Source organism: Podarcis liolepis (assembly GCF_965112155.1).
Source record: "Podarcis liolepis genome assembly, chromosome: 8".
Taxonomy (NCBI): Eukaryota; Metazoa; Chordata; class Lepidosauria; order Squamata; family Lacertidae; genus Podarcis; species Podarcis liolepis.
Genome location: NC_139560.1, coordinates 45,624,294 through 45,648,801, shown reverse-complemented (window position 1 = coordinate 45,648,801; position 24,508 = coordinate 45,624,294). Strand labels below are relative to the sequence as shown.

The window sequence follows — 24,508 nt, the reverse complement described above, 5'->3', positions numbered from 1 at the left end:
ACAGAAAGGATAAAGAAGCTTTACTGTAGATCAGAGATGGAGAAACTGAGGCCCTCCAGATGTTGAACTACAGCTCCCACCATCACTGCCCATTGGTAATGCTGGCTACGACTGATGGGAGTCCAAAACATCTGGAAGGCCAAAAGTTCTCCCTGTTAATCATTCCTTCACCCCACATTTTTTAATGTATTTCGTTGTCACTTTCCAAATTGCTCCCCCACTTTAAAAAAGTGGATTTATTGTGCCAGAACAACAGAGTGTTTTAATACCATTTAATTGTGCAGATCTAAAGTTCTGGTGTGCACCTGAATCCCTCCCACAAAATAGTGACAGTCTGGAGCAGGCATAGGCAAACTCGGCCCCCCAGATGTTTTGGGACTACAACTCCCATCATCCCTGACCACTGGTCCTGTTAGCTAGGGATGGTGGGAGTTGTAGTCCCAAAACATCTGGAGGGCCGAGTTTGCCTATGCCTGGTCTGGAGGCACCCCTTGTAATATAAAAAGTTAAAAGGTTTTAGCAGGAAGCTACAGTACATGCACTGATAGAAAATGAAGCATTTTTGTCTGCTCTGAAACTTTTGCAGCAGCAGAAAGTATTGAAAGCAGGATCGTGCATAACTGTCCCAATACCATCATGAGCACAAATCATAAGGAACGCACAAGGAAAAGGATGAGCCTTTATCCTTTGCATCCACACGCTCACCAATAGGATGCAGGGACCATTATCTATACCAGCCATAACCATCTATGAAATTCTAATTCATCCTGATCCAGTTTGGTCAAACAACTCTAACCGAAACTGAGGGCTCATTCACACTTCCACATGCGATTTCTTCCATTTGTCCCATGACTTCTAGGCATGAGCCTGAGAGGTTTTTCTTTTGTCCTGCCTCTTTCCCCAGGAAAACCCACTGTTTACCAACGAATTTATCTGCAGAAAACCTAATTGATCTTTGTTCCGATTCAGAAATAAACAGCGGGATTTCCCAGGGAAAGGGGTGGGGCAAAAGAAAAACCTCTCAGACCTATGCCAAGAAATCATGGAACAAACAGAAGCATGTATGAGCCCTGAGTTAATATTGACGTCTTTGGTGTTTAGGTTAGAAGCAGAGTGGTAGAACTTAGGGTGGCACACCATTTTTGTTATTTAACAGGTTGGATAATAATTAACGCGCGGCACTGAAATTTCAGGTATCAACCCTTCAAAGAACTATTGAAAGACACAAGAAACAAAAAACAAAAAAAAGGTGGTATTAGTTGGATGAAGTGATACGGTAGATTACATTCTCATCACTGGTGTATGGAAAATGTAGGTGGTTTTCTCAAACTACAAGAGCATCATCGTGTGCGGAATAGGTGAAAGACCCCTATACATTATATGGGATTTTTGCTTTCCTGTGATGCTTCTCATTCATGGAACCAGAATATTTAGAGAAGGGTCTCACATGTACTTCATGGAGAAAAAACACTCCCTGGGTTAGATGGGCCCTTCAAAACAGCAGCTTGAATTGTAGCCACAACCTAACAGGCAACTGTTGCTATATATATCTATATACTGTATTTATTTATTATCTTTACACTACACTTTTACTGGCAATTTAATGGCTTATGGTGCGAAATTGCAGCCTGCCATGGCATGGTGAGATGGGACGCGGGTGGCGCTGTGGGTTAAACCACAGAGTCTAGGACTTGCTGATCAGAAGATCGGCGGTTCAAATCCCCGCGGCAGGGTGAGCTCCCAGTGCTTGGTCCCTGCTCCTGCCAACCTAGCAGTTCGAAAGCACATCAAAGTGCAAGTAGATAAATAGGTACCGCTCCAGCGGGAAGGTATACGGCGTTTCCGTGCGCTGCTCTGGTTCGCCAGAAGCAGCTTAGTCATGCTGGCCACATGACCCGGAAGCTGTACGCCGGCTCCCTTGGCCAATAAAGCGAGATGAGCACCGCAACCCCAGAGTCGGTCACGACTGGACCTAATGGTCAGGGGTCCCTTTACCTTTACCTGTGACATGGTGAGAGGCAGCTTATATTTGCACTGAAATTGCACATCAACACAGCTGGAAAGAAAGAGGGGAGTTAAGCTGGATGCCCTATCTTGCTACACACCTGAACAATAAATTTGGGGGAGGGACACATAGGATTAGATTATCAATGGCCAGTTCCAGATTAGGGGCACCTTACCCTTTAACTATACTGCAAAGGAAATATGTATTAGATAGTTTTCCTAGATGTGGAGGCTATGCTTTTCAAATTCGTCATAAGAGTATCAGGCATTTTTTTGATGGCTACAGGGAAGTATGTCGTAAACGTTCCATAATGAGTCCTTGTAGATATGAATGTTTGTGCATACCTTTATTATGGGAGCAAGTCTGCACCTGTACCATTAACTTATTTTTCCTTAAGAAAGATTGTGAAACTAAACCCTTTCACCTTAAAACAAGTTGCTGTGTTGTGATAACTTCAGAAGCACAGAACTGTATCCATGGATTTAATGTGCAGAGAAAGAAATACCTTTACAACTAAGAAAATCTGTTTAAAATTATTCTGTCTGCATTTCTGAAAAGCAGAAATGAAGACTTTATTTTAAATAGATTTCCCTCCCTAACTGCTATCACTATAGTAACTTCAAAATGTTGCTTATATGAAGATACCACAATATTTGCATTAACAGATGGACTAATAAGATAGACAAGACAGTTATTTGAGTAAAATTTCAAGCAAATTAATTATCCCTGTTATTTTGATAGTATCACCATCTAAACTGAAATGAATGTATTCCATAACTATTTTATAACATAGCCAGTCATCTGATGAATATATTTCTTCCTCAGTGACATATTAAATCTGTATAGTTGAAAATATCAGTACTCTGCATCTGCAGTGTAATTAATACAAATAAACTGAAACAGAGAACCTCTTAATTAAAATTCTTAGCCCATTATTATTATTATTATTATTATTATTATTATTATTATTATTCCCCATCCATCTGACTGGTTTGCCTCAGCCACTCTGAGCAGCTTACAACATATATAAAAACATAATAAAACATTACACATTTAAAAACTTTCCTATACAGGACTGCCGTCAGGTCTTCTAAAGGTTGTATAGTTGCTTATCTCCTTGACATGATGGGAAGGCGTTCCACAGGGCACCACTACCGAAAAGGCCCTCTGCCTGCTTTCCTGTAGCTTTGCTTCTCGCAATGAGGGAACCGCCAGAAGGCCTTCAGCGCTGGACCTCAGTGTCTGGGCAGAACGATGGGGGTGGAGATGCTCCTTCAGGTATACTGGGCCGAGGCCATTTACGGCTTTCAAGGTCAGCACCAACACTTTGAATTGTGCTCAGAAACGTACAGGGAGCCAATGTAGGTCTTTCAGGACAAGTGTTAAATACACAAAAGCATTTCATTTAGAAAATTAAAATTTGTTATCTTATCCCACATGTGATCACTTGACTGTTTCAATCAGTAGAACTGGCACCACTACAGGTTCAACATAATACCCATTCCGCATTTGTTTAGCACCTGCACTTTGGAACTCCCTCCCTATTAAGGCCAATCAGGCTCCTTCACTACACTGTTTTTAGTGCCTGCTAGAAACAGTCTTGTTTAGACAAACCTACCCGGATGCTTAGAAAGTTGGGGTAATTTCAACTGCTTTAGTATTTTAAGTTTTGTATGTTTTACGTAGGGTGGTGATTTTCTCTCTCTCAAATTTCTTATTTTTTTAAAAAAAAAACTTTGCAGCTTTTTATAATCGAGTGGTGTATAAAGAAATATGTTTCATTTGTTCATATATGCAGTTCTCCTTTCATTCATGAAGCGCACATTTGTGGGAGTTTAATTAGAAATGCTTTTAAATATAAGCTTAGATATAAATCTAAACATGATATGATATGCTCCTTAAACAAAAGAAATTGTACGTATGCATTATATTTAATTTTGCTTAACAGTCTTTTTAGATTGAAAGTTCTAGCAAGATTTGGTGTTCTAGAAATAGTAGCTTTATTGTTTTTCCACACCAAATTTCCATTCTCTCCCCCACCCCCACCCCCAATTTCAAATTGTCCAGACACAGATCTGCAGTAATAATCTGTCATCTGGAAACCAGAGGGATGACAGTCTAAGCAGAAAAGCAATGGGTGGGAAAAGGGTTAAACACATACATTTTCCTCTCCCTTGATATACACATGCTGTTTCCTTCTTCTAAATCGCCTCCTCCTCAAAACTGCTTTTTAATAAACTGAGCAGGATTTTAAATATATATATTTGCATGTTATGTCTAGCTTAGCTCTCTAAATCTTCTCTCTCATCAGAATTACAGCACCTCCGGCAATTAGTGTTCCTCCTTATGACATAAGGTGTGACATTAATCCTACTCATTCTAATCCACTACATCATCAGAACCATTTCCTGCTGCACATTTAACTGAAAGTCTTCTATTCAGTTACACTGACCAAGCCCAACCCTGCTTAGCTGTAAGAAACAATAGCCTGAGGTGGTGTGGTTGCAGTGTAAATACTGCACATCTGTCCTCCCATCTGAGCTTTATTAGTTTCTGTGGTTTCTTCAAAGTTTGCTCCTTTTTGAAATCATTTGCAAAGCATAGTTTTTGCATACTATTTTTATACATGCATTTGAATACCATTTAATAACCCTTTTCAAACTCTTATTTCTATTACACATGGGGGGGGGGTAAATGTTGCTAGGGCCAATTAAAGTAATAATGGCTAAATGATACAAGGTAAGCGAAGCATGTACATAATTTATCATGTTCCAACTGCTAATCATTTGGCAACTGTTATTGTCTATACGTACAGCTTGAGATATGAACCAGTAGAAGAACTTAATTCACCCATTTATTTTTTCTTCAGGTGTTTTTGGAGCAAGGATTTGTAATCATTAATGCCTGGCACTTAGCTACTTTTGAAGATCTTGCATATTGATTAAACAAGCTAATTTAGGTCTGGGACTGGTATACCGGTAATTATTGATCACCTCTTGCTGCTAGTGTGAGTGTTACTGGCACTACACTTGAAGTAGTACCAGTGCTATAATATCCTGGCCATGTATAGTAAGTAGTCTCAAGCACATGGAAGATAAAAACTCCAGTTCTAGAAATGGGGAATGGCATGTCATTCACAGAAAAATGTCAACTCGGGTAAGATTTAAAAGTGTTACACAAAGGGAGCACGTTGATAGTTTTTTGTCACTTTTCCTTTGCTCAGCAGCGTAGGAAAGGGGGTGTGGTGGGTGTGGGCCGCCACGGGTGTCATCATTGAGGGGGGTGATGGAAAAATATGTGTTTTTAAATTAAAATTTTAAAAAATTAGGCTCATGACACTTTTTTTAAAAAAAAAACTCCCACACCCACCACACACCCCTTCCTACGCAACTGGTAGCTAGGTGAGGTGGGGGGCACCGGACGCCACACCATGGGGCCTGCAGCATGCCTGAGCCACGCGTCTCTCGTGAGGGGACCACCTGCAAGCTCCAAGCAATGTGGGGCTTGCATCAGCCCACCACCAAAGCCACTCTACAGCTGTGGGGAAGGCTGCAAAGAGGCTCCACGCAGCGCACCCTGCCTTGGCTAGCCCCACCCCCATGGGCAGTTTGCACCACCCCCATGGGCGGCTTGCTCCACCCACGGTTGCAGGATACTTGTGCCGCACCAGGCACGAGTGGCTACCTATGCCGCTGTCTTTGCTCTGAACAGGGGTAGCTAACATTGTGCCCTCCAGATGTTGTTGAATTCCAACTCCTATAATCCTTGACAATTGTCTATTTTGGCTGTGGCTCATGGGAGTTGGAATGTCATGTTCCAGGGATGTCATTAAGGGCTAGAGTTGCTGGAAACCAGAGGTATGTGGGGAGAGTGCTCTTGTGGTTGGGTCCTGCCTTTGAGTTTCCTATAGGCATCTGATTGGCCATTGTGAGAACAGGATCCTGGACTGGATGGGCTATTGGTCTTCTAATGCTCAGGTCGCAGTTACAGAAGATAGAACTTTCACCAAAATACTCACCAATGGAGCAGGGTTGGAGATGTAGCCCAGTCCCAATTGTCAATTGTCCAACATCAACATCACAAACTTCAGGCAAGATAAAGCACAGCAAGGATAGATACCTGTGTTGCTTCCCACAAATGGAAGGCACAAGACTCTAACTTATAGTTATAGACTCTAACTTCCTAAACCACATCCTAACCACAGCTGTTGGTCATGAACTGGGGTGCCAACTTGAATAAAATATTGGGGTGGGGGCAGGTAAACCCCGCCCTGCATAATGAATCACATGATGCCCATTTCAATGGCAATGCCTATCAACTGGGGGGGCATCACCCTCAAATATTTTAGGGGGGGCGAAAGGACCTTGACCCCTAGGAGCTGGCTCCTATGGCCATGAAGGAGCATCAGGGATTGGTTACTTATGAGTAGACTGGTTGCTCAGGGTCCTTAGATGCATATTGTGTCTGGGCATGAAACAAAACCGGACACCTTTATCAGCTGCAACAAAACATATCTTTACAGGTGCAGCAGACACTGCAACCCAATAGTTTGACTTCACCCCCAAAGGTGCACTCCTCTATTGCCTCCCAACAACATATGGGCTTTACTTAGCCCCCTTTTGTCCTAAGTGCCTATTGTGGCATCAGTCCTTTAAAGAATGCACTATGTTGAAGAAGTATCAACTACTTCATCTTAAGTGACAAATTGAAGCTTAAACTAGAGGCTACTCTTGGGAAGGTTAAACCATTTCTACCTCTGGCCAATTTGCACAGAAAATATTCTTCCCAGCCCTTTCAAACGTCTACCAGCATATGCCTGGGGTATCATTGTTATTATTTAATTTATTTAATAATTATACCGTAATTAAATTTATATTCCGCCCTGCTTTGAACGACCACAGGGCATAAAAATACAAAGTGAAAGCACAAAATATATAACATTGCGCCCCCACCAAAGCAAAACACAAATACCCCTAAACATATTTTAAAATGTTTAGCAGAACTAAACATATTTTTAAAATGAATGCCTGGTGCCGAAAGGTAACATTAGAGGGAGGATAGCATGAAGTAACAGCTCACTCAACCAAAATGGCTGCTGTTTTTTTGTTCCCTTCATCTTTCCTCTCATGGCCATTTTCATTTTTCTGTTTTTGTTCCCTCCAGCTCTTCACTCATGGCTACCAGGTGTTTCTTTGCTTTTGCCTCCCATCTCTCCCTTCATGGGTGCTCCATCTCCCTCCCCATCTTTCCCTTCATGGTTACTCTGGTTTGTTGGTTTGTTGGTTTTTGAAGGGGTGGACCCCTCCCAATCTTTATGGCTTCTCTGTTTTTTGCTCCCCCTTCCTCCTTACCTTTCTTCCTTCCTCTTCCTTTCTTGGTGTCTGCTGGTGTCCACTTAGAACACAGTAGGAGGGCCTCAGCAGAAAACATGTCCGCATGTTCACAGTCAGTCCAGCACAGTGAGGAATGGAGAGCCTGGCGCATGCCTTGGTATAATTTTCCGAGCACCACAGTGCCCCCAAACACTGCATTGAGGATGCCAACTCTCAGGTAGCCTGCTCCCCTCACTAAGATGGGGTTACCATCTTGTCCTTTACCTCAGGCAGCAAAATGTCTTGGGCCAGCTTTGGTATGCTAGGAAAGATTTTGCCCATGCAAGCCAAAGGTCTAGTTTCTTCAGGGAATACATCTGGATAGTATTTAACAATCAACTACAGTGCATTACTGTAGTTGCTCAGTGAATTAATAGTCTGAAAAGGCCTTATGTAAGAATAAAACGTTCTAGGAATCACTGGAAATCATGCTGCCACTGTGAAAAATGCTGATTATATAGATCAATAAGAACATAGGATTTGGTTAGAGTCTGTTTCTTTACTAACTATGAGTTAAAGGGGATCTCTACAAGGCCATAAACAATATAAAGTGTAACTGTATTATAATGCTATGCACATTCTGATTGTCACACACCTGTTTATTTTTATCTGAAATATAAAAATGAATAACAAATAAGAAAATACTGTAATGAAAATATTTTCTTATTTGTTATTCATTTTTTTATTTTAGAAAAGAATAAACAAAAATGTAAAAGCATAACTGCTTTTAAAACCTTCAATAGGCTGCAGCAGGATAGGAATTAGGAATATCTCACTGTCAGCAAATGATGTTTCAACAGATTTCGCTACTGAGTTTTACTTGTTTAAACACATATCTCTTCTGACCTGCCTCTCCTGCACACACCTTCTGTACCAAAGCAGATCATACGAAACACAACTCCAGAAAGTACCCTGGTGTTGTGCTACCTACACTTTAATCACATGTGCAATAGAATAACTCTTCCACTACTTAATGGAGTATTTTCTATCCAGAACTAAAAAAAAAACCAAAACAGTTTTGTATTGGGTCCCAGATTTTGTTTTGACCATTTGTAATGTTTAAATCTCATTTAATTGAGGGGAAAACAATTTTTATGGTTTGTTTCAAAGTGTTTACTTGCCTATCTTCCCGTTCATAAATGAAATGCATCTATCAACCACTTCATCTAGATATGCAATAATGAAGACTGTGCAACAATAGGATATTGCTGTATTTGATACGGATACAGCACTCCCCAACCCTCTGGTAAATTGTTTTGCTGGAGGCTACAACATTCTAAGTTGGGAGTTGGTGGAGGCGTGAATAATTCACCACTTACGAAGCTTCAGAGTTAAGTTGAGCCGCAGCATGTTGAGCTGCCCTTTGATGCGTACTGGCTGAACAGGTTCCTGCTCTACCAAGGAACTGGTTTGACAGGCCTGTTATGCCAACAAATTCTGGTATGATTCCATGTCCCAGAGAATGCAGAAACCTGCCCAGCCAGTTAAATGAAAGACATATTAGGTTATCCATTGCACATTGTATATATCTTAGGTGCAGCAGAACTTCTCTCAGCATTCTGCACTGTGGTCCACAGTGGCTCCCTCATCCTACATGTGCTTGATGTTTATAAGCTCAGGGAAAAGCTAACAATAAATAATCACCACTCCTCATCAAAAGCAAAGTCACATTAACCTTTCACAATCACCACCAAAAGGTAAGTTTTTAAAATCTCCCTTTATTGTGCATTTTGTGTAGTCCTATCACATAATTTTTATTTTCTTATGCAGTGTAGATGTATATTTTATTTCTGTGTTGTTTAAGTATTACTGTTTTGCTGTATCATATATGGCTACTGGTGACATCATTTTGCAGTTCCTTTTAGTGATTTTTTATTAAGTAGGCATAGTTAGAACTGTAGGTTAGTGCATGAAACAGAAGTGGGGGAAAGGCCTAAATAATAGAGTTGCCAGTGACTTGCTACATAAATTATGGCAAATCTCTTACTTTCGTGTCTTAGCTTCTGTGTGTAGAATATGTGGTAAACACAATAATCTCACAATGGAAATATGATATGGTAAATGCTATGCATATGCTAAAATTGTATTTTACTTTCCACTGCCAACCCCCTAAATAATTTAATATTTTAGCACATAAAATGATCTTTCCAAAGTTTGATACGGCATAGCCATAATTTATATGCATATTAAAAGGTCAAGTCCTTATTTGCTTTAAATAACAAATAGAAGAGGCTATCCAAAATTAGGATTACCAAAACTGTAGTCCCACCTTTATGATCAGTTTAAAACCAAGGGATATAGATCTCAGTATATTCCCAGGTACAATGTCAAATAAGAATTAGACTTTGAAAACAAAGGCTATAGAATCTGGTAACTGATTAACTTACTGAACCTAAGTACTGTACTGGCTGAGCTGAATAGAAAGGAATGAAGACAGGTTTTGTCATGCCTGTTGGGACAAAATAACTTTTGTTTAAAGTAAATGTGACTCTTCCTATCCCCCTTTTAACTGGATTTTAAAAGGAGAATAGAAAATCCTCTAGTTGTTTCTCTTCTCAAGAGAGCTTGGTTTAAATAGGAATTTTTACAAAATCAATAAGAATTTTTCTAATGACGAGGCAAGTAAAAAGTAAAATATTGGTACCTGGTGGGCTATGTTTTAAAGTACTTTAACAGCTCAGTGCATTATGTGAGATCTAGCATAATCTCACAGAGGAAGTATCAGCTTGGTGTGTGCATATCCAAGTTGATGAACAGTTATCTTTGTTATTTCTTGGAAGAATGCCAGGTGACTATAACAACTGATATAAAACTGAATGGCAGACTTAACAGGCCTTTAAGTGTACAAAGCACAGCTAGATAGTATCATTGTAATGTTTGGGAAAATATGTTCTCATCAGTATAAAACTAATGAGTTGTATCTAACTTAAATTCAGAGTAGACCGCCTGAAATTTATTGACTTCCATCCAGTTTACTTGTTTCACACATTTAGATTTTGAGAGCTTTCATTTTTTTAAAAAAAAAACTCTTTGTACTATATATTTTTTTAATTAATGTATATTTTGGAAAGTAGAATATGTTTGTATGTATTCCAAATGGTTGCGATACACAGTTCTTAGTACTCAAGTTTCCTACTGCATAGGAAAAGTTCGCAACAGAGGGAAGGATCCTGAGCCAAGATTACCCTGCTCTTATATTGGTCCACTGTGCTGGCTTGAGTCAAGTCCTTCAGCATGTGGGGGTAAGACTCACAGTGCTCAGGGCTACATGCTTTCTGTTTGGCCCTGAATCTATTTAACATGCAATAAAGCCTTGTCTATTATCTGCACTTAATAGTTCTTCATATAAAAGTACTGTATGACAAAGTAATAGAACTTTGTAGGCAAAGCACATTTGGGGTACCACCAGTAAACGGCAGCAAATTACCAGTTACCTAATTTATTGTGTGTTTTATAGCTATGGTTTAAAAATGAGCTTGTGTGTGTTTTTTTATTTGCTGTTTCGCAAAACTTAGATTTTTTTAAAAAAAGAAAACTGATTTTGTGTATGTAAAGCAAATAGTTTGGATTTTCTGCCTCAAATCCCAGATTTCAGCTGAAAGTTGTTTTCAGCATTTCAGCTGTCATGCAAAAATCCATGCTATCAGCTTTGTGTAATTAACATGCCTTTTATATAATGGGGACAGGAGCTGCTCCCCAGAATGTATGGCAGATCAGTTTTTCATTTCCGTAGATTATGGATTGTTGTTTCTATGGCATGAGGGCTGTTGTGCTGTTCAAAGAAGAAAGTTAGAAGTCCATCTGGGAACATAAACAATCATGGTTTCACCTGAAGGATGTTTTTCAATATTGACTTATAACTGTATCTTCCTCATAATAACAAGTGAAATATTTTGGCATGCATCTCTGCTATAAAGCAGCAACATGCCCACATTTATTATCAAATATGCTTTCTGCATGAACTGATACAAAAATAATTTAAACCAAAAACTGAGAACAATGAGAACTGAGAACTTTTTAAAGCCTTCTGCTAAAATAATATTCACTTAGAGAAGAGTAAATGATGGTAACAAAACCAACAAATTAATGTTTATTTAATATCACTGATCATTATAAAATGTATTGAGATAACTAACCCTAGATAATTATCCATAGGTATCCTCACACAGTAGTTTCATATTATATTTGAGTAGTCATCCACATAGTCTCACCCACCACCATTCTGTTTCCATGAATGCCTTCCACAATAATCTTGGGGATTACTAACTTTTACTACTGAAGCAGTAGGAAATTACCTTAGAAGTTTGTTAGGGTTCCTTAATGGGGATACCTGTCAGAGCAAACAGTTTCCTGAAAATCAGCTTCTGTCTTACTACCCTCAAACGTGCTTTTCACCCAGAGTGAATAACACACGGGGGGGGGGGGGAGCCATCATTGCCTTCTGATATCAACAGTTCAAAATGAACCTGTTGCATCATTTGAAATCATTAACTGTGTGCTACATAAACTGTGGTCCACAGACCAGCCGTGGTCTGCAAACTTCATTCAGATAATCCAGTGTGTCTGCAAAAATGCTATTAAAAACCCTACAGCATTTAGCACAACACATTACAGTTGCTACAGCATGCAGAAAAACTATTAAATGGCCTGCCAATACCCTCAGCAATTTTCAAAGGGTTCATGGGGTTTAGGAACCACTGCATTACAATGATGCCTTAGTATTCATGTTCACTTTCACTACATTCTGCTATTTTACATCAGGTTCTATTATTTGTTCATCTGGCCCACTATTGTCTATTTTGAATGGCAGTATCTTGCCAGGGTCTCTAGTAGAGGTATTCCACAATGACCTAGTTTGCACATCATAGTAAAACATGGTGAATATGAAGATACTTAGGAGGATTCTCATAAGAGCCCTATTGGATCATACCAAAGGCCTATCCAATGCATCTTTCTTTTCTTACAATGGCGAACCAGATGTCCCTGAATAGCAGGACTTGAGCACAATAAATTGTGTCCTGCACATGATCCCCAGCAACTGGTTTCAAAGGCATACTGCCTCTGATACTAAAGGTAGTGTGTAGCCATGACTAGTAGCCGTTAATAGGTTTTATATGTTTTTTATTACATTTTATATGTTGTGTTATATTTTACAAAATATTATTTATAAATAATAATCTTCATTGTGCCTTTCTGGGCTGCTATGCTCGCCCCCTGAAGATGTGTGGAGGAAACAAAACATGAACCGTGACTTAACTGTAAGGGCAAAGGAGAATTAATGGTTTCTCTCTCTAATAATTAGCAAGCCATGAACAAATCTTGGAAGATTATGGTATTTTGAGAGTGAAACATACCACAGGGCCTGGTTTGGATATAATGCTAAATCAGGGATCATGGTTTGTTTCCTCTGCACACTAATGGGGCTGGTACAAAACAAACAAAGTGTAATTAACTATGGTTTGTGATGCTGTGCAAGTGATGCCACAACCTTCTTTTATCTGGAAATGCCAGGGATTAAACCAGGGACTTCACAGCATGCAAAGCATGAGCTGTGGCCTCTTCACTAATTGCTAGGGGCTAAATGTTAGAGACTTTGGAAGTATCTTAAACCTAAATCACACAAACAATGTTTTTAAAAGAATGCCCTATATCCCTCAGTGGCAGTACCTTACAGTTCTTTACCTCGGACAAGTACCAAAAATTACTGCCCCTTTTAAATTGAAATTTACACAAACTTTGTTTGAAATGTGACATTGCAGGAAAGAGTGTATTTTAAAAGTTTGGCACTGGCCTAAATTTCTTCTATTACTAGCCAATTTGGCTTCTGACTTTAGAAGTCTAAGTAGAAGCTAGCTTAAGGAACATTCCTAGGGAGTACAGCTAGGTTCAAGTGACAATTGCATAATTTCACTTGTAGTTACAGAGAGCATTTTCTGTTAATATTGCAAGCAGATCAGGGTTAACCACTGTGCAGTGCTCTAATCAAACCCCCCGAGTTCAGGGTTCATGAAAACAAGCAGAGCAGATTCCAGGAAAGTAGCAAGTTGCATAGTTCATAAGAATGATACTTTATTGAGGAGGGAGAAATGAAGTATCTAGATCCCAACAACATTTATATTCTGACACAGCACGTTTGCTCTGTGCAACACCTGTCAATGTCTGAATGTCTTTCTGCTTAGATAGATAAAGTGCATATCTCTGCAGGAAAGTAGTCTTTTACTAGGAATCATCCGTATAACAGAGTTGTATGCACATCTCACAAAACTTAAATGAATGCATTGAAAACATTCTTTTCAGTTCTTTTTATCACCTCCAAAGGTGAGCACTTTCCACACACTCAGTTTCACCCCCCCCTCTTTATTGTTTATCCAATGAGGGAGAGGGACGTGGGTGGCGCTGTGGTTAAACCACAGAGCCTAGGACTTGCTGATCAGAAGGTTGGCAGTTCGAATCCCCCCAATGGGGTGAGCTCCCGTTGCTCGGTCCCTGCTCCTGCCAACCTAGCAGTTTGAAAGCACGTCAAAGTGCAAGTAGATAAATAGGTACCACTCAGGCGGGAAGGTAAACGGCATTTCTGTGTGCTGCTCTGGTTCGCCAGAAGCAGCTTAGTCATGCTGGCCACATGACCCGGAAGCTGTACGCTGGCTCCCTCGGCCAATAAAGCGAGATGAGCGCCGCAATCCCAGAGTCAGTCACAACTGGACCTAATGGTCAGGGGTCCCTTTACCTTTACCCAATGAGGAAGAAGGAATAATGCCCCCTCCCAGGCCTCTCCTTTTCCCTCCCCCCACTTTGTTGCCCCAAATTGAAGAGTCCAACTTGAAAGGGTGAAGAACTTTAAACTAGTGTTTCTAATAAACAGTAATGAATAAATTATGGCATTTGTTCTGTTTGAAGCACCCCGTTTGCAAAATACTGACAGTATTTTGATTTGGCAAAAATGTTCAATAAAAATAAGTGCAGGTGCTTTAAGTTGCTTTGTGACTCCTAGTTGCTGGGTTCTCTCCTACGCACCCCCCCCCCCCGTCGTTGCTTCTCTACCAGGGCAAACACTAGATGAGCATGGTGAGGAAAAAGTGGACCTGCTGCCTTAAGTAGGGAAGGGCGGTAACTCTTGTGGCAAAGCATCCGCCGGGAGTGCAGAAGCCCCCAGCTTCAAACCCCGAGACATATCGTCTCCCTGAAACCCCGAGAGCCGCTGCTGCCAGTCAGTGCAGACTACGCTGAGCTATATGGACCTGCGCGGGGGGTAGGTTGGTCCAGATCTTCCTGCGCTACTTCAGATGGTCCGCCAGCAAATAGCCTGCCAGGAAGAAAGCGGGAAGAGGGGAGTCTTTTCTGGCAAGGAGGGAAGGAAATCCCCCTCAGAGGCGGAGAGCAGGAGAGTCGCCAGCTCAGCCTCCGGCCACCAGGGGCAGCTCCGTCCCGCCAAAAGCACCTCGGCCGAGCCGGTCGCAGACGCCGGGGGAGAACAAACAGAAAACGAAGCGCTTTCCTCGCCGGTCGGAAGGCGGGCGCGGCGGCCAAGTATGACCCCTCCGACTTTCCGTTTCGCTTTCCCGCCGCTTGCCTCCAGCCACCGAGCAGCTGCCTCAGGTAACAAGAGCGCGCCCGGCTGAGGCGGAGCTCCCTGCCGGCCGCTTGACTTTCCCGCGGCGCCTCTTTCTTTCCGACTCCTGTAAGCCTCCTCTTCCTCCACGGCTCGAAGCCGGTCGGCCGACCGGCCGTATTCATCCGCTGCCCTGTGTCCCTCCGCAGCCACAGCGAGCCAACCAAAGATGCCGCCGCCGCCGCTTCTGCGGTTAAACCTGCCCGACCTCAGCGCGGGAGCAGGAACAAGGAACACCCCACCCCCACCCTATAAACTGGTCCGACTCCGGTTTCGAGGCTGGGCCTTGTGAGCGGGAGCTGGGGGGGAGAGGCCACCTTGCGCGTGAGCTGGAGAAAAAGAGGACCCTCCTCTTCCCCTTCCTATCACCCTTTTGAAAAAGCCGCTCTTTTCAAACTCCGAAGGAGCGCGCTGCGCTTTCCGGGGGCGGGTCCGCGTGTCACGTGGAGGCTTTGTTTTTGTCCCCCCCTCCTCTCTTCCTTCTTTCCCCCACCCGCCGGGTAGCCGGCTAAGAGCTTCAGGTCAGGCCACGTGTTGAAGAACTTTCCTTTATCGCTTTGCCCTGCATCTTGTTCGATGTTCGCTTCTTGCAATGCTACTGAAGCTGCAAAACAAACCCATAGCTTTCTGGGGTGTGTTGAAGGCACAGGAGCTCTGTGAGGTAGATATGGGGCGGGGGCGAGGGGAGCTTATCTGTTTTACTCTTTAACTGCCCGATGTGGAGAATACAGGAAGATTTTTAAAGCTCAACTGTGATCCGTTTAACTTCAAATCGTGTGCTCTGAAATGGAGGTGGAGGGGGAATATTGCACTGAAATGAGTGTCTGTAAAAGCAGGAGTATGTGGCCTTTCAGGCATTGTTGGATACCAGCAGCGTTGGAAACTCCAATTATTCTAGGCAGTGCTTTTTTCTGGGGGTATGCAAAGGGACGCATACCCGTAAACATTCTGTGAATCTTAAGTTTGGCCTCATTGAGGGACAGTATTTCAATATGAGTAGGAAAATGAGAGTACCCCTAAACATTTTTAAAGGAAAAAAAGCACTAGTTCTAGGTGCATTTTTGCAACTGGGAATTTCATAAGCGTGAGCAGTTTCTGAGCTCTGGGTGCAGTAGTGCACCTGCTGGTGAACTTCTGGACTATCCCTAAAATATCAGTAAAATGTACTCTTAGAACTTTAAAATAAATGGTCTTAGGCTTGGTTTTTACTTCCACAGAAAAATGGCACAAGTGAGGCATGTTCACCAAGTGAGGGTGCGGCAACTCGGTCTCTGAACAGTGTGAATTGGTACTTATAGAAGGAAATTGCATGTCATGTACTGGAAACAGTCTTTCAATTACCTTAAAATACCTTGTACCTATTAACAGATGGATGACTGCTATTCTGTTGCAGCAAAAACAACAAGGACCCTTGTGGCACCTTAAAGATGAATACATTTATTATTGCATAAGCTTTTATAGACTAGTGTGCATTCCATGCATCTGTTGAAGTCTTATGCCTCAGTGATTGTATTAGTTTTTAAAAGTGCCACAAGACTGTTGTTGTTACTTGTACAGTGGTGCCTCGCAAGGCGGAAATAATTCGTTCCGCGAGTCTTTTCGTCTTGCGATGTTTTTCGTCTTGCGAAGCACGGTCCGTCGCAACTGCGCCTCTTCAAGCGGCTTTAAGAAAAAAGCGCAAGACGTTCTCGTCTTGCGAAGCAAGCCCTTAGGGAAATTCGTCTAGCGAAGCAACGCAAAACCAAAAAACCCTTTCGTCTAGCGAGTTTTTTGTCTTGCGAGGCATTCGTCTTGCGGGGCACCACTGTACCTGATGCCCTGGGCACTAGGCTACAGGTTCCAGAGGAAACAAGTTAATTCAAGGCCACTTAGCCTGAGCTAATTACTATTCAGGCTATACAAGGGTATCATCATCATCACCATTCATTTCATTTATGTACTGCTTTTCAGCCCAAAGGCCCCCGCATTATATTAAAGCAAGCTATGCAGTAGAATACAGTAACATGCCATAAAGGAAACTATGCAGTAGAATACAGTAGCATGCCATAAATCAATCAGCAAGTAAAACAATCAGCAAGTAAAACAATACAAGGCAACAAAATTGTAGCATACAGACAAAAGAAAGACTTCCTGAACTAGAAGATTAAAGGATGCAGTTACCAAACGTGCATACCTGTATGTAAGAATAATACATCCCCGTATTGCTTCCCCTGCTGGAAGAAAAGGAGCTTAAGGGAACAAGCTGTGTTTTCCCAACTGTTGCAAGTCATACACTGTAAATGTTTTCAACCTGTCATTGCAGGTATCTAATTTTCTTTTTAAAATAAATCAGCAGTGTGATGTAAAACTAAAAGAGTGGCAAACAGCAAGAACTGCATAAAGACAAGTGAAACACTCAAAACAGAAAACACAAGATGAGCACCTCTGGAGGAACTTGTGGAAGTCCAAACTCCACAGAACCTGCTCCTGATTACTTCAAGGAATTGTGGTCCAAATTGAAGGAATGCCACGATAAAGAAGTAAAAGGTAATATTATGGTTGCTGATCTATAACAGGCCAGTGTGTTTACCAAATAAATACATCATAATTAGCTCTTGATCAGCTGGTATTTGTGCCTTGTTCAGAAAACATTTGGTGAAAACATAGCAAGATGTTAATCATATTGTGGGGTGTGTATGATAATTACAGATGAATGTGGGTTGATGTTGAGTTGATATTGTTTGACTAGACCTGATCTTTTCAATGTTCAGTTACTTAAGCAGAATGTTTTGTACCTAGACATACTGAAGTTTTGAACACTCTGGGAACTGAATAATCTTAAAATAAGATTTTCTGGTTTATCAGTCTTTCTCCTGCTGGATTTTTTACAATGAGCTGTGAAACAGAGTTAATATTTTGCAGAATGCTGATGTAGTTTCCAGTCTAAATCCTCACCAGAGTATCTATGATGTAGAAATTGAGCAAGGTGTATGGTGTACATGATAAGTATTTTCTAGCTGTTGTTCTTGGAATGTAGAAGTGACAATGAAACCACAAGAGATTCTTATGGAGACCCTGATGGAGCTAATCATGCAGAACAAATCTACGCATTTTAAGTGAGAACTTAGTCCCTTTATTTGGACATAGATTCTTGTGTCTTATAAGATTGCAGCCCCCATCTCATAACAAGAGATATAGCTTACACACATGCACACATGCCAGAAGTAGCAGCTGTGAGACTTCATGCATTTGCATTCTATATGCAGACAGAATCATGCAACTCATTCCCAGGAATGCCAGCAATATTAACAGGCAACATCAGAGTTGTTATTATTATTATTATTACAATTAATTTATTAATTGCCTTCCAAACTGCCGTCTCAAGGCAGTTTACACATAAGATACGGTAATTAAAAATGGGTAAAAGCAACAAATATATTTAAAGGGCAGGAAGAAAACCAACAGCTGATTTCACCTAGCAAACTAGCCTATACAGTACAATGGTACCTCGGTCTACAAACAGTCCTGTTAACGAAAATTTCAGGCAACGAACTCCGCAAAACTGGAAGTAGGTGTTCCGGTTAGTGAACTTTGCCTCGGAAGACAAATGGTGGAAGGGCACCGGCGGCGGGAGAGCTCAGTAGGGAAAGTGTGCCTCGGTTTAAGAATGCTTTGGTTTAAGAACGGACTTCTGGAACGAATTAAGTTCATACCACTGTATTGGGGAACAGATACATCCAAATAACAGACTGTGTTTTGCCTGTTGCAGAAAACACTGTCCAAGCTACTAGGGATACCAAGGACTGTAGCAGGCCAGATTAAAATCCAAGAGAGAAAGTGATATCTGGGAATGTTGCACATACTGTAGAATAATTAAAACAGCCCAGGTTAATGCATTCAACAATACACTTCCTTGCTGATAAAAGATGGGGTGTGCGAGGCATAGTAATTTCCTCAATATATTTTACCTTCTATAGGCCACAAATCATTTACTGAACTTACTAGGTTTATTTAATCCTTTTGGCTCAGTTCATTCTTCAGCTGAGTTTTTACAGTGGGTGGAATGTCGTCAGTGAGGCACATACTGAGGCATCATCAACTCAGGATTTTGCAATCTAAGGAGTGCCTTTATGTCATGAAGCCAAATAACAGAAAACTTAAGTTTTAAAAAAATGTGTCTAATTAATGTTCTTTTGCAGTTGGGAATAATAAAAACTTGGGCATGACATTTCAAAAATACATAGGCCTGTATATTCTTGGAAATAGGTCCCCCTGAAATAAATGACACTGAATAAATCTATTTAGATTGACTATGGGTGTGTCAGTGCAGCCTTGCCATAAGGCAGATTTTTTCATGCCTAAACCTTTGTTTCTATGTTCTACACAATGATTAGTAAAGTTAGATGCTGCATGAGTACATCAAAGACATGCCTGAAGGATAGTTAATTTTTGCAAAAGGTGGGGTCCCTTCTATAGAACTGGGTACAGTGATATTTAAGACACATCAAACACAGACTTGCCTGGACTTTACTTGCTCCTGAGGTCTATAAATATGAATTAAAGCTGACTCATGAATTTTGAATTCTAATGTCAGCAAAATTGACAGTAGCCAGAGAAATAAGTGCCTGGTGCTTACACTGGTTGTACTGTGTCATTTTGTTGTTTTTCCATGTGCAAACTTCATCCTTGTGCTACCAAGAAAGCAATCAAATGATAATGTTATGTTTCTTCTAATTTTTAACAACATGCTTTGGAGGAAAATACAGTCTAATAAGTTGCATACTACACTTAGTGCTGAATGCCTAGGCTTCAGACGCAACCTTCATTGCATGTCACAACTTTTCTCTCTGCTTTGGTTCATGGCTTCAATTAGACAAATCCATTGTTGTGTGATGATGAACTCACAAGCCTGATTATCAGAATAAAAGCACAGGATGTTAACATGGTTATGAAAAACCTTATGCTAAGGATGGAACTACAGTGGTACCTCGGTTTTCGAACATAATCTGTTCTAGAAGACCATTCGAGTTCCGAAATGTTCGAAAACTGAAACTCAATAGCTGACAGCTAGGCTTCAGGGTCTTGCACTCAGCGGAAGCCACGTTTGCTGTTCGACTTCCGAGGTGCGTTCGAAAATTGAAGCATTTACTTCTGGGTTTACGGCGTTCAAGTTCCGAAACGTTCATCAACGGAGATGTTCGAAAACTGAGGTACCACTGTATATATTTTGTTAGTGTAAGGGAGGAATTTTTAGGGGAGATTTTATGGGAGGAGGTGGCAAACTTTTCCCTTGTAATCCATCCCGATGGCTTCCCCTCTCTCCCCCCCCCCAACATTCCACACGCATCCAACTCTGAAACCTGAAATAAATCAAATTGGGTGACGTGGATATGTGTGTGAAGTACTGGGAAGAGGGTTGTGGAGGAGAATCAGTGGATGAGCATGGATAAGACACCTCACCACTCACCCTCCAGTTTCCCTCACAAATATCCAAACATTACTGTTGAACAGTAAACACTCTTTTGGGAAATGTGTGTAATGTGTAGTTCCACCCTTTGCAGAATTTCATAGGTTATAATTCAGTTTAATCTAACCTAAATGAAAATTGTGTGTGCAGCAAGCTGACAGATATAAGTAAGTGGTAAATCTTACTCTTGCCATGCATTTAATGGGTATTGGTCTGTGTTCTCTGTCTCATACATTTCTTGGGAAGACACAAGGGTAACGCCGTTAAGGCAAGTTTACTTACTTTTTAAAAATCTCATTAGGACTAATATGATTTAAGCACAAATACTACATCTTTGATGGGTTATGAGGCAGTCTGTTTTATTGAAAGAGAATAGTGGAGAAAAAAATAAAAGTTCTAGTGATCTGCAAAGCAAACATAATTTTTCAGAATTTATACAACAGACTTCATACCCGAATTCTAATTTATTGATTTAGGATTGCTCCAGAAAGATTTCTGAAATATTCTGATAATTCCTGAATTCAGGCGAAGTAGTATTACTATAGTTTTGCCTTCATAGTACAGCTTATTCAGTAGCAACTGAGGCTGCTAGTGTTAAAATACCAAAAATTGTGCCAAACAGACTACCTGTTCTTACAGGAGCCTCATTGTTGTGCAGTCTCATTCCTTCTGATGGGTGTGGAGAAGGATTAAAGCAGAACGCTTTATTAGGGGTCTTAATTCCAGATATCTAATTGTCTTGCCAAATTGCAGCCACATTTTAAGAAAAACTATTTCCTAACTGATCTACATGATCAAGCATATTTGAGTGCTTAAAGAGATAAGGGAAGACAGGAAAGGAGGGCTCTTAATTTTTCTTTTGAAGTCATTTTCATGCATTTTCTATTTTGCCTTTCTTCTGTAATGGGACATGGCATTAATGTGTGGTATGACTGTTGCTTTCAAAACAGAAGCATGAGCTCTGATGAATTTAGTTTTTTTAAAGCAATCAGTAGTCACCATTCTTCCAGCTATGGTTCAGGAATGTAACAGCCTTGATTACCGGGGTCAATAAATTTCGGCCAGCCTTAGTAACTAGCCAAAAAAATAATAATGCCCAGAACCCTGACCAAGGGGAGCTGGCAAAACAGAAGAGTGAAATAGTTCTTGCATTCATGTTGCACCAATTCTCTTTTCCATCTGGAGTGCTAGCAACTTCTTAGCTAGATTTCTATAATGTGCTTTTTTCAGGGCTACCCTTGGAGACAGCATCCTAGGAACCATTGGTTCATTACCTTCTTTTGAGAACTGAAGTAACTGAAAAACAAACTATAAATTTCTGAAATAACTTGTTCAGAACAATAACCCTATAATTTAGCTCCAAATGTATGCATTTGTTGGTAGTTTCTACATATACATATAAAGACATTATTCTTCACTAATTTGTATATGGAAGTTCAAAATATAAATTATTGCTTTTCTGTTTCTCTTTCATTAGGATTACTGGCAAAGATCACCAAGCTGAAAACAGAAAGGTGTTTGTAAGTATCTCCTCATATGCTATAATTCTTAATTTGATGGAAATAGTTGCATTTACTAACCGGTCCTCAGAGGCTGGTTTTTCAGACAGAGCCTACTATCTCCTTTTCTAGGAATGATAAAGCAAAAGGTTAAGGACAATATTGCAGGGATTGTAATAGAGGCAACATTTCTTATGTTTAGCAATCAGTTACATTAAAACTGCAGTACTATGCACACTTTCTTTGGAACAAGTCTCATGGAACTTCTAAATTCATCAAATCTTGCTGAAGCAGAACCAGCATGATTTCTGCAAGGGTAAGTCCTGTCTCACTAACCTTGTAGAATATCAGCAAGGATGTAGATATAGGTGTACTTTTAAAACGCCTTTGATAAAGTCACTTGTCAAAGCCTTGAATAAGCTTTGGAGTTAAGGAATAATAGGAGAGGTCCACTTATGGCTCTGTAACTGGTTAAGCAGCAGAAAGCAGAGAATAGGAATAAATAGTTCTCCAACTTAAAGTTGTAGAAAGTAACTTCTTAATGGATCATTACTGAGACTAGTGTTTAAGATTGTTGAAATAAAAAGGGATTGTGAATGTGAGGGCTATCCAATAGGGTGAATAGGCAGTAATATGGCAAGTTCAATTTTATGTAAAGTGATGCACATGGGGCCAAAAAATTCTAATTTCACATATACACTAATGGGGCCTGAACTGGCAGTGACTGAGTAGGAATGATACCCAAGGTCGTAGTAGATAGCTTGATGAAGGTGTTGACCCACTGTGTAGCTGCTGTGAAAAAGACTTTTATTATGAAGGAATTGAAAACCTGCCAGTATCAGAATCCCATTAATACAAATTTATGGCGATACCACACTTGGAATATTGCAAACGGCTCTGGTTGCTTCCCCTTGAAAATGTTACTGTTGAGTTGAAAAGGATTTTGGAAAGGGCAATCAAAACGATCAAGGGGCTGGAACAACTTCCCTATGAGCAAAGGAGCTCTTTAGTGTAGGGGAAAAGTGCGTAAGGAGAAACAAGATAGAAATGGGCAAGAATTAGGCAGGTGTGGAGAAAGTGGATAGGGAGGATTTTTTCTCTCCACCTCTCATAATACTAAATCCCTGGAAGATTCAGGACAGACAAAAGGAAGTACTTATTCACACAGCACATAGTTGTGAAGGCTGTGTTTAGCCTTCACTGTTGGGCTGCAGTGTGCCTTTGAACGCCAGTGGCTAAGAATCACAAGTGCGGAGAGTATCATTGTACTCAAGCCCTGCATTCAAGCTTCCCTGTGACAACAGAATGCTGGATTAGATGGTCCTTTGGCCTAATCCACAGGGCTCTTATGTTTCTAAGTAACTTGTATAGGATAAAGTTGCTAATGTTGGGGGGGGGGGAGATACATCTGCTAAGTTCATTTCAGCCTGTACACAAATTTCCAAAAACATTTCTGTACTCCAACTTCAATTTAAACTTTGTTATAGAGTGATTGTGTTTGGAATAATATTGTCATGTATATCTCCTTGTTAAAAAGTTTCCATCCTCAGCTCAGAGTTGGTGGAAGATGGGTATTATTGATGACTTTCTCTTGAGATTTAATACATACCAAGCTAAATGGCTTAATTATTACTTGCTGGAATCATCCTACAAGTAGTGCATTGTAGATATAACAGTCTTCTATAGGAGTTCTTGTTCTCCCCAACTCTTTCTGAATACCTGAGGTTTAATATTTCAGCACTGATAACCAGCCAGACAATGAGCTCCTTATGCTGCACCCTGGTTCAGCGGTGAGGCTAATGGTCTTGGAAATGCAGGGTCAGGGACCACTCATTAGGAAGGCTATTTTCATAGCTGAAGAGCCTGTCAGTTTAGTCAAGCAGCATCATGACCATCATGCACTATTTTCTCTCTCTTTTTACACTTTTTGCTCCGTTCTTAGAATGTGAGTGTACTTATAACCAAGTGATCCTACCCATGCTTCACTCATAGTAAATACTCTGTGTACAGTGACATATATTTCCTAGCAAGTGACATCATTACAACAAAGTAGCCTGAACATGTTTACTCAGAAGTAGGTCTGAGTGAGTTTAATGCCATTTGCTCTCAGGTAAGTTTGCTTAGAAATTCTGCTTTAATGTAATATAACTGCTGCTTAGCTTTAGAATAAATTCTAGCTTTAGACTAAAATTGGAAGCTTTTTGAGCCACAGGAGGGACTTTTATGCATGATTAGCGGATTGCATTCAATTGCCTAGGCCACCATGTTGTGCATTTCTTATGCTGTCTTAGGTGGCTACTTTCTTTACTGGCACAATCACTATGCCTATAACAGGCATTCAGGTTTGTGTGTGAGAAACTCAAGCTGGAAATCCTATTTAGTGTTTGTTTGATCTGCATGCTGTGCATACTTAACTGGAAGCAACCCCCTTTTGGATATAGTGAGAGTTTTTTCTTAGTGAACACACATAGGATAGCAGGATAGCACTATTGTTTAAAGTACTGTCAGTACAGTATCTCTGTAAGGTTCCCTTTGTTTCATGTGAGTAAGAAATACTGGTTTGCCTAATGCCACCCA

General features: G+C 40.7%; 1 protein-coding gene across 4 annotated transcripts in view; it reads left to right on the top strand.

Moving 5' to 3' along the window:
* The first annotated feature begins 17,377 nt into the window (after positions 1-17,377).
* Positions 17,378-24,508, top strand: part of RBBP8 (RB binding protein 8, endonuclease) — a 31,117-nt gene continuing 23,986 nt past the window's right edge. For all 4 annotated transcript variants that reach the window (XM_083517700.1, XM_083517698.1, XM_083517699.1 and 1 more), the window contains exons 1-2: positions 17,378-17,512; positions 21,910-21,952. In XM_083517700.1, the coding sequence (XP_083373826.1) occupies positions 17,401-17,512; positions 21,910-21,952 (155 nt within the window). In that variant the 5' untranslated portion in view covers positions 17,378-17,400. The remainder of the gene's footprint in view (positions 17,513-21,909; positions 21,953-24,508) is intronic.